This window comes from Podarcis bocagei (genome assembly GCF_964188305.1).
Source record: "Podarcis bocagei genome assembly, chromosome: 8".
Classification (NCBI taxonomy): domain Eukaryota; kingdom Metazoa; phylum Chordata; class Lepidosauria; order Squamata; family Lacertidae; genus Podarcis; species Podarcis bocagei.
Window position 1 is genome coordinate 51,162,125 of NC_138133.1, and position 16,920 is coordinate 51,179,044.

At 38.9% G+C, this 16,920-nt stretch overlaps 1 protein-coding gene across 6 annotated transcripts in view; it reads left to right on the forward strand.

Annotated features, from left to right (window-relative positions):
* The window catches only part of SPIDR (scaffold protein involved in DNA repair), a 160,622-nt gene that overhangs the window by 5,569 nt on the left and 138,133 nt on the right, over positions 1–16,920 (forward strand). For 5 of the 6 annotated variants that reach the window (XR_014010970.1, XM_081205855.1, XM_081205858.1 and 2 more), the window contains exon 5: positions 1,860–2,026. Coding sequence is in view for 5 of the 6 variants with exons in the window: in XM_081205855.1 (XP_081061981.1) it covers positions 1,860–2,026 (167 nt within the window). In the remaining variant the exon portion in view is untranslated. Of the gene's footprint in view, positions 1–1,858; positions 2,027–16,920 lie in introns of all 6 variants that reach the window. The other variant, XM_081205856.1, reaches the window with a different exon arrangement.

Here is a 16,920-nt window from a genome sequence, read left to right on the forward strand (position 1 = left end):
TGCCACAAGAAATAGTAGTTATTTTAAGACTGGAAGCTTTTGTTCTCCTCTTCCTTGCATGGGGAACAGGTGGAGGGGTGAGCATTCTAGTATATGCATGCTTTTCAAAGAGTGGGAAACTCTGGTTCCCTATTGTGTCAGAACTGAGTCTCCCCCCCACCCCACGTACTGTAAAGAAATAAGCAACCTTAAACAAGATCTCTCCCCCCACTCCCACCATGATTTCTGGGGAAACAGTTGCCACACACCAGCAAAACACAAAAAGGAAGGCTTGCTTAAAGCTGCTTATTTGTTTACTGTACTGCGCGCAAGTCCAGCTGTTTCGATGCCAAAACCTGTGGGGTGTATGGCGAGGTTTGGGTACTAATTCCTTGTGATTGGATAAGTGGGACCTGTGTATATATATAAACAAACAGCAGGAAGTTGTATCGTATCCCTGGTCTCTCATGAGGTCTACATAAATTTTCAAATATATCTTTTTCACATTCATAGTTTACATCAGGCGTTGCCAGCGCAGCTCCTGCAGATTCGCCTTTGCCTGCAGAGACCTCCCCTGGTACCCACAGGATCTCTTCCCCTCACACTGCTGAAATTAGGCTTGAAAGAAGCGTTCTTGATTTTTGGTTTCTGTCTGATGCCCATCATAGTTTGTAAATGAGCCCACAGGCCCCAAAAGGTGGCAGCCCCTGTTTTTAAGTGTTTAGGTACACAATATACATTTTTTCTTTTACTGTATTCTTTTGAAATAATGTGTGAAGAGGCCTTTATTTTCTGTATAGTAGCTTCTCCATGCTATTTATTTTGTTGCTGCTATTGTGAGAAACACTAGATGGCCATCTTTCCTTAGTAAGCAATCCCAGCATTTGTTTATTAGTTCAGTAAATGTTGCACTAATGTAAGTAGGTCAGGCACAGCTGATAATAATAACATTTTGTACTTTCCTACTGTTCTTAGTGAAATAGAAGAAATGATTGTTTTCCTGATTATTGACTGTTGTTTATCTGACAACATGCACTTTCAATGTCAAACATGTTGCCTGCTGCTTCTGTAAACACTGAACAAATGTAGAGGAGATGGTTAAAAACATACTAGATCTGTGTTCTATGATCTTATCACTTGCATGTTATTCTTTCCACTGTTCATTTTAATCTCTGAGGACATGTCTACTCTTTCTTATACTACTGCTTAAAAAACCCTTCATTTTATGTTGTTAAGTTGGAGCTTTTCAGAAGTGCTACTGATTTTCTCAAGGGTTTTTTGAATGTGCTTTTCCGTTGAAGATGGTGACTCTTTGGTCATTTAAAGCAGCTGGCTTAACTAGAAATACATTCTGCAGAAATATAAAAAGGCTTTCATTATGTATTATCACTTAAGATGTATCAGTTACTTTTTTAGATTAATCCAGTTACTTTGGCTTAGTACTGGGGAAGACTTATAACTAATAAACATACTTTTATATAGTTCTTCAGATAAGTAAGTGTTCTACACGTGATTGCAACCTCAATGCTGTCTTCCCACCACAGCTTTCCCTAGTCTTATTTCTGATACAGGCATTTACTAGGTGAGGCTTTGCTGTTGTGGAAATAAGAGGTTGCAAAAAAAATTCCACGTCATTCTGTTAAGAGCGAAGCTAGTAAGAAAGAAGCTAGCTCTGTATGGATTATGTTCCCACTCTGGAATGACCTACTTTTCTGGGATATAAGGGCTAGTCTTGTCTGCCACCAGTTTTCCCAATAAACAGTTAAATTTGTAAGTGTATGTATTGCATATAGAGTCAGGCATATGTGAAAGATATTTGTGAGGATGTTAGCATTTTTAAAAGTCCGTTCTAGTATTTCTGTTTTTTATTTCCCCTTAAGGTGAATCACACACCATTGATTGGGACAATGATAGTGATTGTGAAGATAATGTTGACCAGCGCAGTGAATCAAAGACTGATGGTACTTCTTTGGACATATCAGACACTGATTCTTGTACAGACAGCAATATTATGTCTGATGAAGAAAAGGAACACGAACCTTCAAAGGTAAGACTTTTCTTGATTGCAAATATTTCAGGAATCGGAGGACTGGTCTACTTTAAAATTTTGTTTCCTCAAATGTCAGTTGCCAAAATGGTTTGGAGATTGCCAAAGTAATCTTGATAAGAAGTGTTTCAGGTAGATAGTAGCACACTTTACATAAACCTTTCTTGAAAAGGGTTTACTTTGGAATACTTGGTGAGTTTGGGATAAAAGAGTTCGGTGCAATATCCAACCTCTGTCTTACTCAGAGCAGACCCATTGAAATCAATGACAGCAAAACTTTCTTTTAAAAAAACTTTTGGTACACATACCTGATGCATGTAGAAAAGATTTGCTTCATTTCAGCAGAGCCACTGCTTATTTGTTTACTGTACTGTACCTTTGGAGGGTGTGAGGGTTTTGTTATCTATAGCGCAATCCTAAACTTATTTATTTAGAAGTCCTATTGAATTCAGTGAGGTTACTCACAGGTATGTGTGGTTAAGATTCCGAACTAAGTACTTATTTGAATAATTTGTTTCTGCTTTTTAAACCCAACCTCAGTGTTTTGTGGTTCCATTTTCTCTGCACATTTGAAAAAGTTTTGTTTTATCTTCACAGAACCCAGTAGAATTTTTCTTTTAAATATTGGTTGTAGTGTTGACTGTAATGCATAGATGCACTCCAGGTGAATAGACCTATAGATGCTTAAGAATTCAGGGTATAGATAGGCTGAAGCCATTTTGCTGACATTCTGGCACCTAACAGCTTTTGGTTCTATTCCAAAGTACTACTGAACTTCCAGTAGGGGGAGACAAGAACCATCTTTTTGTTTCTTGCTTGCTTTTATTTGGGAATTAGTTAGAGAAGAGTACTTACATGTTTGATACACCATGTGCCCTGTTTTTGCATTTAAGCAGCATAAGCAGGTTTAACTGACCTAGAGATCTGAGAGTGTTTAGGGTGTTTGCCTCTTGATCCACTGAGATATAATAAAACAGGACATTGGATTCATAGGGTCTGACCTTTTTCAGTTTTTTATTAAGCTGTGAGAACATTTTAGAATTAATAAGCAGGTGGGGGATCAAGGTTTCAAGAACAAGAAAAGTATTTACAGTGCACCTAAAAAATTAATACTGTAAGCAAGCATAGTTTCAATATAATTTAGTGAGGTATTTACTTATACTGTATATATCCATCCTGTATTTCACCCAATTGTTCTGCAAGATATAAGAGTTGAAGAAAACTGTTTGGTCTGTCCCCTTCTTGGTACTAGTATTCTTACAATCACAATTCTGAATTCTCAGCATTTCTTATGAAATGAGATTCATCTGTCTCCTTGGAAGTTCCTCATTAACCGTCTGTCCTGTATGCATTCATGGGTTGTGCATATCCTTCCATAATTTTATAGTTTCCCCCCTCAGAAGCTACTAATCATATTATGCAAGCTTTGTTGAATTCATTTTGCTAGCTTGTTGAGTTATTCTTAGTGGAGGTGCTGAGAGCTTTGAGAGACCATATTTTCTGTTACAACCTTTTTGCCATATATGAAAACTATTCCCTGGTAGGATGAGAACTGATCATATTCATTTATTTTTGTAATAGAAATGTTGTTTCTCTGATATCAGTGGTTCAGGTTTCTTTGCTTAGTTATCTTATTGACGAGTTTGGCCTGTTAAATGCAGGGACTGGGCAATTTTATTCAGCCCTGCCAGCTAACCAACATTTTGTAGAATAGAACAATACCGTTTGAAAGAGAACCAGCTTTGAGGGTTTTTTACCTGATCTTTGATGGAGAGTGAATGTGTTGGGGAGTTGTATAGAAATTGTACAACAGTGGTACCTCGGTTTTCGAACAGCTTAGTTTCCAAACAACTTGGAACTCGAACACTGCAAACCCGGAGTTTGCGAACTTTACTTTAGAAGATGAACATACTCCTGAGCTTCCGTTTTCACTGTTGCACTGCTAATTTGCACCCCCCCCCCATTGTAATCAAAGCCTTCCATTTCCGATTGCAGTGTTCTGAGGTGATATTTGGAGCTTATATTTGGTGCTTTTGTTTTTGCTATTTTTTGTGTTTTTGTTTGTGTGGCTTTTTGTTTTTGTGACTGTGGCTTGTTCTTCATTTTATGATTGATTGATTGATTGATTGATTGTGTGACTGCAGAAATGGATAAAAGTCCTCCATCCAAACAATGACTATCATTAGTGCAGGTAAGAAAAATACTGTCATCTACAATACAGTGGTACCTTGGTTTACAACCATAATCCTTTCCGGAGGTCTGTTTGTAAACCAAAACAGGTTGGAACCCAAGGCGTGATTTGGCCGGGGGGGGCCTCCCCCCCCAAATTGTTTGTAATCCAAAAAAATGCATTGTACTCCAAAAAAAGGTTGCAAACCGGGAAATGCACTTCCAGGTTTGATGTGTTTGTAATCCAGAATGTATGCAAACCAAGGTACTACTGTACTGTCTTATTTATTTTATAGTACAGTACATTGATTATTGCTTTCATTTTATAGATCAATGGTCTCATTAGATAGTAAAATTCATGTTAAATTGCTGTTTTAGGGTTGTTTTTAAAAGTCTGGAATGGATCAATCCGTTTTGCATTACTTTCTATGGGAAAGCGCGCCTTGATTTTGGAACACTTTGGTTTTGGAACAGACTTCTGGAATGGATTAAGTTTGAGAACCAAGGTACCACTGTATAGTTTCTACCAGGAGACTTTGCTTTGCTTAGTTTTCTTGACTTCATGTCTTGTTACAAGATAACTGACAGGAGTCCCTGCATGTGTGCTTAGTTTGTATATGTTATCTTTTTTACTTTTTTAATTGCATGCAATTACAGTGGTACATTGGTTTACGAACTTAATCCGTTCCGGAAGTCCGTTCTTAAACCAAAGTGTTCTTAAACCAAGGTGTGCTTTCCGATAGCAGTGGGGGACTCAATTTACAAATGGAACACACTCAACAGGAAGCAAAACATATTCTTATTCCAAGGCAAAGTTCACAAACCAAAACACCTACCGGGTTTGCCAAATTCTTAATACAAGTTGTTCATAAACTAAGCTGTTCTTAAACCAAGGTTAACACTGTACTCTGTGTAATGCATGGTGAGCCCAAGGATTCAGTCCCATTGTCGGCAAAGTACAGTAAGTTCATATATAATGGCCAGCCATATTTTGGTACTATGGGAGCAAGCCTTGTGTTTCTATACTCCTACCTCCCTTTTCATTATCTCCTTAAAGAGTAGCTTCCTGATCTATTGCAGACTGATTCTGTGCTGTTGAATCTGAATTGGCAAACTGGTTTGTATTTGCTGTTCAAACAAGGATGGTTCATCATGATTTGAAGCTGGTTTGCAATCCTGTTTTGGAGGGCAAGTGCAAACTATGTTGTGCTGCAAACCAGAAAGTTAACAAACCAGATGGAATGCAAGAGGGGGAGAAGGGAGTGTGTAAGCCTGAGGCTTAGTAACTTAATGCCAGACAATAATATGATATTGCACATTAACTGATCCACAAACTGTCCACTTTGAGGTGCATAGATTTCTTTTCCTAAAGAGAAGGGAGTGGCAGGCCTTTATGAACCTAAAAGAAACTATCAACTATATGTCCGTTGAGATATGCAACCTAGCACTAAATAGGTGGAATGATTTCCTCACATGGTCTGGAAAGGGAAAGAGATCTTTGCCAATATTCATGATGTTGTGCCATTGTTTACATTTCAGATTTTTGGAGAAGGGGGGAAATGAAAAGAGGTTGTCTGTTTACGCCAGGCATGATGTCACTGATGTTTCAAAGTTCTCTTTCCATGGTGGATGCCCCAGTTCTTAAGTGCAATTTCTATGTGTTTCCTGCTCTTGTATCCAAATTGTAGTAGCGTAATCCAAAATACAGTCTGCTTACCAGATATCATCTTAGTGGTGTGTCCTTTTGTGGGAATTTCCAGGGCAGTGGCCTGTCTGGGTCATCAAACATGGCTTTGGGAGTTGACTCACGTTGCATGAGAGATCACTGCCATCATAATTACAGACTCCCTACATACTTTACATACTTTATTTCACTGTTTAGTACATGAGGTACGTCATAGTCCTAGGAATATTTTTTAGCTTGAGGAGAAAGACAGGATTGACTACTAGAAAGAATTATTATTTAAGATGAGTATGGAAAAAATAGTTTTGGTGATGGGTTTTACTTAGAAAACAAAGTTTTTTTGTTTGTTTTTTTTGCTGGTGAAAGTTTAACTGTGTCATACACCAACATTTGAAACTCATATTAGATTTTACATAAAATATGCAAGTAATGCCTCTATGCAGAGCTGAAATCTTATATATCTACTTTCAGTCAGCAAGTACTTTATGGAAACTTTTTTTGTAAGTGATCTGTTTTAGATGTGAGAAGGGTGAGAGAATGTGCAGAATTTGTTCTTGTTACCCTCAAAATTTCAACAGAGTTAATTTGGTATTAGAAGGTTAGTGATCAGAGGAACATTTTCTTAAATGCAATTAAAAAAATTGACAGGGTATTCCAGTAACCAACATCTTTATTTATTTGCCAGCTTATTTTGTTGAAAATACTGTGGTACCCATTGTGCAAAATAAAGAATCTTGAAATAGTAATGTAAGGCACATGCTGAAATGCCTAGGTGTGATTCAGCCACCAGAGTACAGGTACTCAGTTTTTGTCAAATGTGTAAGAACAAATTTAGAAAAATGTGTACATTTTTTAAAGCCCTTTTCATAGTTTCTTAACATTCCTGGTAAAAGATTTTTTAAAGGTATGGCAGAGGGGAAACAACCTTGACCACCATAATTTTCTTTTTTATTATTATTATGGGGCGATTTTTGCACAGCTTTCAAGATGCAGGACTCTTTATTGCATTGTGTGTAATAATGACAGATCATTGCTATAATTAATTATTATGACTGGCTTAAAATTGCTAGCCGTAGTCATCTCTTATACCCATCTCTTATGCCCATGTAGTAGTATCATCACAGTTTTTACTAACACAGCACATAGAGAATTATGGGTAAGTAGGTGTGTGGGTTGCTGCTCAAAGCACATTATGAGCAATCTGTGGGAAGGGGCTGCTCTCATAGTTGTCATACTTTTAATTGCATTGCATTAGTGCAAATTGTAGAAAATATGAAAATGTAGTGAAAGTTGCTGCACCGGCACACCTGTACCATGTGGAATCACCATGCCTTAAACTTTGAAGGATGCTTGGTTGATTTCTGGTCTTCCCTAAGATGATATTATCTGAGGGTCAGGAAAGGGAGAGAATAAGATGGGCAGGGAAGCAGGTATAGGATTTACTTTGCAGGTTGTATGGCAGAGTGGCAGTTAGTGGGTTGCCAGAGTAGCCTCATAGTGTTATGGCTAAACCAGCTCACTGTAGCTAGATACAGATTTTAATTGGTAGCTGCTATTTTTTATTTTTTTATTGCACTAATATTCCACCTTTTCCTCTAAGGACCTCAAGGTGGTGTACATGGTTTCTCCCTCCTCATTTAATATCCACAACAAGCCTGTGAGGGAGGTTAGACCAAGAGGTAGTGACTGGTCCAAGGTCACCCAGTGACAGGAAGGAATTTCATCCAAAGTTAAATGGTTGGTGACTTCTGTTGCTGCATACAGTGTGGCTCAGGGCCTGAGTCATCTCAATTCGTGTGTGTCAGACACTATCCTTGTCCTACAGGCATCTTTGTTGTGTTACAAAGTTGCTGATATCTGCAAGTAGTTTGCAGCCTATTAATAACTTGGATGTTGGTTGCTCTGTTATGGATGTTCATGGAGAAAAACTTCCATTTTTTAAAAAAAACCTTTGTACGGTGGATTTTGAGGGGGGTGGGAACGGAAAAATAAAAATAAATAAAATAAAAATAACAGTAATAGTATTAAGTAACCCCTTAAAGCTGTTCACAGGCTTAGGGATAGGTGGTAAACTGTTTATTTTTCTACTGTGGGTGCATGCGTATCTATCTATTTATCTATCTATCTGTCTATCTATCTAATCTATCCCAAACACTTGGGTACATTAAAATATAATAGTAGCATCAAGTTAACTAAGTTAAAGACTGTCCCTTTTCATATTTAATGTACAAATATTGGGGAAAGCTTTCATGGTCTTTTGAAAGTGTTCAAGATAGGTAAAGGACGCCTGGACGTCCGGTCAAAGGCGACTATGGGGTGCGGCGCTCATCTCGTTTTTCAGGCTGAGGGAGCCGGCGTTTGTTCACAGACAGCTTTCTGGGTCATGTGGCCAGCATGACAAACTGCTACTGGCGCATGGAGGACTGTGATGAGTGTCAGAGCTCATGGAAATGTTGCTTACCATTCGAACTGTTAGGTTGGCAAAAGCTGGGACAGAGCAACCAGAGCTCACCCTGTTGTGCGAATTCGAACTGCCAACATTCTGATCGGAAAGTTCAATAGTCCAGTGGTTTACTTTAGACCACAGCACCACCCGCGTCCCATAATTCTGAGTCTGAGAGCTGAGAACAGGTAATATATTTGAAAAGACATTGGCCAGGAACCAAAAAACTGAAACATCTGTGAGCTCTGGGATTTGTACTTATTTAAGGAGCTCAAGGTGGTGTACATGGTTCTTCTCTCCATTTCATCTTCACAACAACTCTGTGAGGTAGGCTATCTGAAAGAGAGACTGGCTCAAGTTCACCCACTGAGCTTCATGGCTGACTTGGGGTGAAGCGTTTTTGTTTTGTTTTTTGAGCAGCAGGCTCAGCCCCATCCCTTTTGGTAAGCTGCTTTTGAAAGAGGGGAGCTTCAAAAGTAGATTGTGAGGTATTAAGTACAATAACTGGGTTACTTGCATAAGCCTAAGTAGCACTTTCAGTACAATCTGTGTTCAACTGAAGTTAATGGCAATGTTTAGTGGAGCTGCTTGCATGCTGCTAGCTGAATTGCCCACTGTCTTAGATAACTTTAAAAATAAAATAATATAAAAAAGGAGATATATGTGTAATTCACACACATTTAGGTTTGTTTTCTTTGATACTTTCTGATAGTTTGGCTATGACTGTTCCCTTTGTTGTGTAATATGATGAGTTATTTTTGAAGACTATGAGTTTAGAACATTATAATGAGTTATCACTGTTACATGAAACGGAATCTGTGCCAGACTGATGACTTAATGCCTGATGAGAGGTTATATGTCTGTTTCTGTTGCAAGTGTTTTCTTCCGGTACCCATTGATGATGATGACATACCAAATGCCATGTTCCCTATATCCAGCTAGGAAGCTCAGTATGAATCTGTATGAAAAATGTACTTGTGTAGTGCTGTGCATTACACATTTAGGATTGGGATGCCAATTTTTCAGCTCAGTTTATCTTTCTGATGGTGGTCTTATTTGCAGTAGAAACAAATTGCAACAACTGTAGCACTGTTATCAACCACCAAACAACAGGCCTTGCAAATATTTAAATGTGTTTAAAATAGTCAAACCATACCTGTAGTTCCCACTGCTTCTCAGTTTTCAAGTCTTATTTTTGGATTAATGAAAGTGCTAGTTTTTAATGCGTTTTAATTGAACTTCATTTGGCAGTGGTAAATTCTGATTTATTTTGAAAGTACTTCAAAATTTGCCCTTTTTAAAACCACGAAACCAGGTTTTATTTCAAATGCTTTGTCCTAATGTCCAGTGTTGATTTAATGGAGCAGGGCTGATTTAAATTGCATGGCTACCATATGTAGACTGCTTAAAAAATGCTTCCTCATGGATTCCATGTGGTAGGTATAATGCTGAAAAGCTGCATATTAGTGCTATATATCCCTCACAAGTGGTCACCTTTGGGCTGAAGACGTTGCTTATATTTGACCCCATGACTTCCTTGAGGGAGGAACACAACTAGTTCATTTATGGAAAGTGTGCTGTGCATAAGAGGCCTGTTCTGTTTCTTGCTTTCATTAGGATCTTCTTAATCTAGTGGAAGACTTCTACAGTGTTTGCTAGCTCTTGGCATTTTAGGAAGATTGGGATTCCAGAAACATGGTCACTTGAGGCCTGTGCATCTGTTTTCCTTCCATTTTTTAGATAGACGGAGTTCTTAGATGCGTATCTGTATAATTTTACGCCTGTTTTATTTCACAAGGGAGAGGCTGGCTACATATTTGAGTTTTCTTTCATGCTGCTGCTGGCCATTGCTTAGAGGGGGAATAGCCAAACAGCATATGATAAAAAGTGGGCAGGGTGGTAAAAACTTCTGATATTACTGGTTACTGTGGGTGGAACAAGCTGGAGCAGGAGGAAGGAGACAAACAATTGTTTGCATTCCATCGATGGTATCTATGTCACTTGCATTGGGGGAGCTCACAGGTTGTCATAATAAATCTCTCCAATGTGAAGAATGTTTGAAACCCTTTCAGCCATAACAGCAACTACAAACCTTTTCCAGTTAGGATATCTAGAAAGCCAATCACAACAGTAGTGTCTGTGTGCAAGCCACTACCCTCCAGAGTGACATGTGTGGCATAGCATCTCCCCTATTTCATGAGACCACAGTAGGATTGTAACTTGCACGCATTTAATCTGTGTGATCGCAGCTTTATGTGATTGGTGGCTGGCCAGCTGATATAGCAGAAATTAAATGCATGCAAGGCAGAGAGCACCAGGTTTTCCCGCCATGGAAAGAACTTTTAATCTCTCTGCTTTGCTTATTTGGCTCTGGGAAACTCTCTTGTGGGCTCTGGAGATCTCATATGGTCCCCCGAGATCTCATGCTGGCTGCAGAGGGTAAGATTAGTCATGTACAGATAGCTCCAGGGGGATGCTTTGACTATAGCCGATTTTGGCTTTAGGCGCTAACACTGCCCTTCTCTCCCCCCCCCCCCATATAACTCCCATTGCAAGACGCGGTCCTGTTGCACTTTGATTTGTTGCTTCACTGTCTTTCCCCACCTTTTCATGTACCCTTTCACGTTGCATTGTTGAGGACATAATCTAATTTCTAGTGCATCCTAAAAGGGATTCATATGGATAATTGAGGTGATAAAGGCACCATGTAGTTATTTTCGGTGGGGGGGGGGAGGAGTGGGAAGCAGGATAACCATTCACATGTATGCTGTGACATGCTGCAAGATTGTGGCTCTGTATCTCCTACTTAATTGCTGAAAATCTGGGTTGAGTCAAAAAGCAAGTGGACAGATTTCAAAGTGTTTTGTTGTTTTGAGTATTTTAACAAATGGGGTGGTATTCAACCAAGTCATACTTTGGGTAGACCCATTTAAATCAATACTTAAGTTAGTCATAACTAACTTAACTCCATTGATTTTTCAGTGGGTCTACTTTGAGTATGACAATTGACTACAACATGTGGTATCCCTAAAGGATATTGTCATCGTTTTTCAACAGTCAAGAGCTATAGTCAAGTCCTACTTGGAGCAGACCCACTGAAATTAATGGGCCAATGTTAGTTAAGTCCATCAACTGCAGTCTGTCTAAGTAGGACTTTGTAGGACGCCCCTTAGTTACCAACTGTTATTGATATGAACTTACCTTGTTGTTTGAGCTTAGGGCAAAATCAAGTGAGAAGTTACCAATGTTTTCTTATGAAGACCATTCAGGCTACAGTCTTGTATTATCTCTACAAAGATATAGGTGGGTCATAAAGCAAACATCTTCTCCATCAATAACCTGCCATTCATATTTACAATTCCTCTCTTATCAGGACATTCCGAGCAAATAGTTTATGTGAATAATGGGAGGTTTCTGAGTAGAGCTTGTGCGGACTTGTGCTTAAGAAGTATCTTGTGCATTGGGTTTACAGACTAGGCACATAAACCAGCTCAAGCTGGAATCTTAGATTATCTTTTTATGAAAGCCAGCACAAGCAAGCCCCATCTCTATTTACTTCACTGTGATTCTTTCAGATGTTCCTTTCTTTCAGTTCTGTACTCTACTGCATAAATCAGTTCTCTTTTTGGGCTTCCACCCCTAACAGAATTATATATTCACAAGGTACCATTTTACATTTATCATAAGCTGGCAAAAGGTGTATGTTTAACTATCTCTCATTAGGATTTAAATAATTTTAACTTTTTTGCTTTAAGTATAGGCTAGTCCTTCCCCCCACATCTGAATTGAATCCAATAGCTTGCGTTCTTGCATTGAACGACCCTCTTCTAGTTCATTAATTTACTCAATTAGTCACTCAGTCTCCTAACTTTTAAATTCTCCCCCCAGCAGCTAATTTATCATTCATCTCTTCTGACTAAGGGCTTAAAGTACTGTTTTGCTCCTATCAAGTTCACGATCTTTCTCTGCCCAAACACAGCAACGGCATAATGTTTTTGAAAGTCACTGTAGTCTCTTCTGTCTAAGTCATAGTTTTGTTATGGTGCCTCAGTTTTGATAATAGGAACATTTGATCTTCTACAGAAACTGAAATGGCATAGAGATGTGAAACCTTTTTCAGTCCAGACGCTTCCTTTCCTTATAGGTAATCCATGTTCCATTCACACTCATCCATCTGCAGGTGCCCTCCACATTACATTCTCTTCTCACCTTCATCATCCATTTATCAATTCATTTTCTTTTTCAAACATTCATTCTCACATATCCCCTGTTTATCCTTCACCACTTCATTTTTTCACACCACACTCATTCACACTAAAAACAACAACCATAGCCTTATGAAACTTAGCTAGATTAGGGGCTCATGGGAAGTGGGCTGTTTAACAAGGGACACATAGATTCTTTGCACCAAATTCAGACTGTGTAATTCTAGATACATGTACTCGCATACTGTGAGACAAGCACGTTATTCCCAAACCTATGCTTGGCTTCTAACACTGATGTGGGAGAGAAAGACAGCAGCAAGGCAGAACAGGGGAGAAGAACTGAATGTGCAATGCTTCCACTTCTCCCCTACTCTTTTTAATCTGTCATTCCCACCCTGCTCAAAAGGGGTAAATAAGATGAACTAGGAGAAAAACAAGCAAATTATCAGGGATGGGGCTTTTGCAAAAGAGAAGTGACAGGTGTGGGAAGGTTTGCTTGCCAATTCTTTCCTACAAATATCGTCTCCTCCCCCTACATTATTGTAAGGCCCACAATATCTGAGTGAGTTCAGTGAACAAATGTTAACAGAGGTAATTCATGATTTTGCCCTTCACATTTATTTTCAGTATTTGCATGATGATACTACACTTGACCTGTGTCATGCATCAACAATTGTTAGGATTGTTTTGATATTAGAAAGATTGTGTTCACAGTATTATAGTGCCAGAAAGCACATGCAGCCAATATAAGAAACCAAATACTATTTCCTTGTTGCAGAAAAAGCTTTATCTATGACAGATAAACACTGTTTAAGATTTTTTAGTTTAGTATACAAATTAAATCGCCACAGAACTAGGGAAATATAATTGAATAATTTGAATTAGCAGTGGTAGTTTCGTATTTTAAATATCCTTACCACCTTCAGCCAGTTTTTTAGTGTTTTTAATGTCACATTGCATAGCTTTCACAAAATGACCAAATATATATTTCATTTCCTTTGGGATTTGTGATATGTTAATATTCTTGTGTGACCTTTTCTTAAAAAGCTTTAATAAAGATTTTAGCACTTGTTAGATAATACAGTGGACTCGTGGGTTGCGAACGTGATCTGTGCAGGAGGCACGTTCACAACCCGCACGCGCGGGTTGCGATTTGGCGCTTCTACGCATGCACAAAGCGCGATTTAGCACTTATGCGCAAGCGCCAAAACCCGGAAGTAACCCATTCTGGTACTTCCGGGTTCGGTGCGGTGCGCAACCCAAAATCGTGCAACCCGAAGCGTCTGTAACCCGAGGGATGTCTGTACTTACAAAGTTATATTTACTTTGCCCATCAGCTCTCATTCTAATACAAAAGGTAAAGTAATAAGTTTAACTTAATGCTAAAGCAGTACATTGAGAACAAGCTCAAGTTAATGACCATTTTACACACAGTGTTCAATTTAAGCTCCATGTCTATGGTTTGGGAACAGAGGAAGAGCCTGCTGAATCAGAACAATGACCCATCTAGACCAGTATCCTGTTCTCACAGTGGCCTATGGGAAGCCCACAAGCAAGAGCTCAACACAACAGTGTTATCTCATCCTGCAGTTTCCAGCAACTTGTATTCATTCAGAAACAGTTTGGATGTAATACTAAACTATAGTTTAGTGTCAGATAGGTATAGAAGGATCTGGCAACTTCTGTTTCAGTGTATCTGAAGAAGTGTGCATGCACACGAAAGCTCATACCAAGAACTAACTTAGTTGGTCTTTAAGGTGCTACTGGAAGGAATTTTTTATTTTGACTATAGTTTAGTGTATGAAGAGCTAGCCTAGATTCCAGGCTTGCACCTTCCCTCTTCTCTAGTAATGCAGCCATGAGGAGGGTAGCAGAAACTTGCACTTCCATTAAAAAATAAATAAATTGCAGTTTGTTGTGCTGTTTGGACCCTATACTGTGATTAATATTAACTATGCTAGAAAGAATCCAACTTCAGGCTGTCATTTATGAAGCTGGCCTTTTTTCATTAATCATAGTTAAATTTAACCAGATTTGGGTAGGGCTCACTAGTTGTTTTGGAACTGTGGGCATATTTAGAATTTTGAGGGAGTGCAGTGAGTACCACCCATTTTCTTCATTTTTCCAAGGAGAATGGGTAAAAGTTGGAGCCAATAGAACTAAAACAGATCTGCTTGAATTTGCATGGTTTTACATGCTCCCCCTCCAAAGCAACCCACCATAAAATGGTAGGTTATATGGCAAATGGCACAGTAAAAATCCCAGATTTGGTGTTTGCCAGGCCCACAAAAACTGTAGTCTTTTTGACTACATGATGACACCAACACTACCTCTCCCCAAAAAGTCACCGAATAAATTGATGGCCAGAAGTGACCTGTGATTTAATGGAAGTTTCGAGGGAATCCTTCATAAAAAAAATGGGGATCCATAAGTAGCTGTACCTCGCTGTCCGTACTGGAAAATGTTGTTTTCATTATTTTTGTAGTTCAGGCAGTGGAGACAGATGTGCTCTGTGATTTGATGCTTGTTTGCAGGAGGAAACTGAAGAAAATAATGCAATTCCCAGAACTCCCACTTTGCTGGTTATTTTGTATGTGTGTTCATGAACACACGCCTGGATTTTCTCTCTCAGGGACTTTCCTCCATCCCCTCTGTCTCCCTGATTACCCTGTGATTCTACTGTCTTCTCATGCATTTCATTTCTGCTGAGCTGCTGATGGAACATTGAAAAACTGAAAGAGGAAATGGGAAAGAACATCACTTCTCCAACTTCCTTCCGCTGCATGTACTTTTCAAGAGGAGGCAAGGGTAGACACCCTCACTGCAGGGTGTAGCAAGCATGGGACCTTAGGGAAATCATCAAGGGCAACATGCGTGTGTGAGCACCATGTTCTACCTCCATTGTCAGAGGCAATGTGCCTCTGAATATCAGTTGCTGGGAATCACAAGTCATAAGAAAGCTATTGTGCTCATGTCCTGCTTGTAGTCTTCCCATCAGCAACTGGCCTTTTACTGGAACAACATAATGTGCCTTTGGTCTGGTCCAGCAAGGCACATTTTGTGTTAAAGTTTAGGATGTGGTTGAACTGTGATTAATGAGAATCAGTCTCACAGCCATGCCAAAGGGGGAAATGTGCAAGCTTGTGGGGGTGAGCAGATAGGCACCTTCAAACTCTTGGCTGTGTATGGGTGTAGATCATCATCATGCAGAATAAACATTTTTAGGGAATTAGGTTTCAGAAAACAATTTCCCTATAATGTAATTAAGGAGTAGCTGCAATTTTTTCTCAACAAATCCTAGCTATAAGCTCCACAGAGTTCAGAGCAACTTGCTTCTGAGTAAACATGCAAGTAAATCAAGCTGTAGCTGTCATAGTAATTGTATACAAAACTAGGTATCTGAGCCTATAATATGCAAATTTTGATAGCAGAACCTATAATTTATATCTATCTCAATCCTTCAAATACTAGCTGCTCAGAAATAACTAACATAACTCAGATTTATTGCTTTAATCAGAATCTGAGTCAGGAAGATCCATATCTTCTGATTTTGAGCTTTCACTTTGAGCTTCATAACTTGGAAGTAGAGAACTGAATCAGGCTTCACCTCTTTCACAACGTAGCTTATTCCTTGACTTGCATGTCTATAGCAGCCTTCCCAATGTGGTGCACTCCAGATGTTGTGGACAACTACTTCCATCAGCCCTCGCCAGCACTGCTGGTTTATTTCATGAAAGTGAGAAGCAAGAGTTGTGCAAAAGTCTTGCTACTGTGTTGTAAGAGTACCAGATTGTACACTTGCACCAGATACCTGAAAGTACTTTTCTTAACAGCAAGTGTTGCTTGTTTAGTAATTCAGCCAGATGTAGTAGCAATGCTATTTGTATTAATGTTACCACTTTTGAAACAATCCGAGAGATCTGCGGCAGCATTAACTGACTGTAGCAATTATTTATTTTTAGAGCTTTGTTTTAAAACAATTCGCTCACCATTATGAAAGAGAAAATATTTTACAGGTTTTTGAGCTAAACATCCTTTCCTATTTTTCTACTTTAGTTACTGGGGAATTCCCCTAGTCACAAAAATGTTTGTTTCTCTTTCCATCCCTGGGAGCAATAGCAGTGCTTGAAGCATTAGGATTTTATAATTGTTTTATATGCACCAGAGTAAAACTGAGATAATGACTCAGCAATAGTGGATCAGAATATCTGGAAATCTTGCATATTTTCATCCATGAAAACTGGTTTCAATCACACAGAAGCTGCTCGTTTTGAAAGTCCCAACCGGTGGTGAAAATTTTATCAAACACATGTACCCACTTGGCTGGATTTACAGAAAACTGTCTTTCTTTGTGGTTATATAAACTTCATAGTAGTGATTTCAGTAGTGAGGA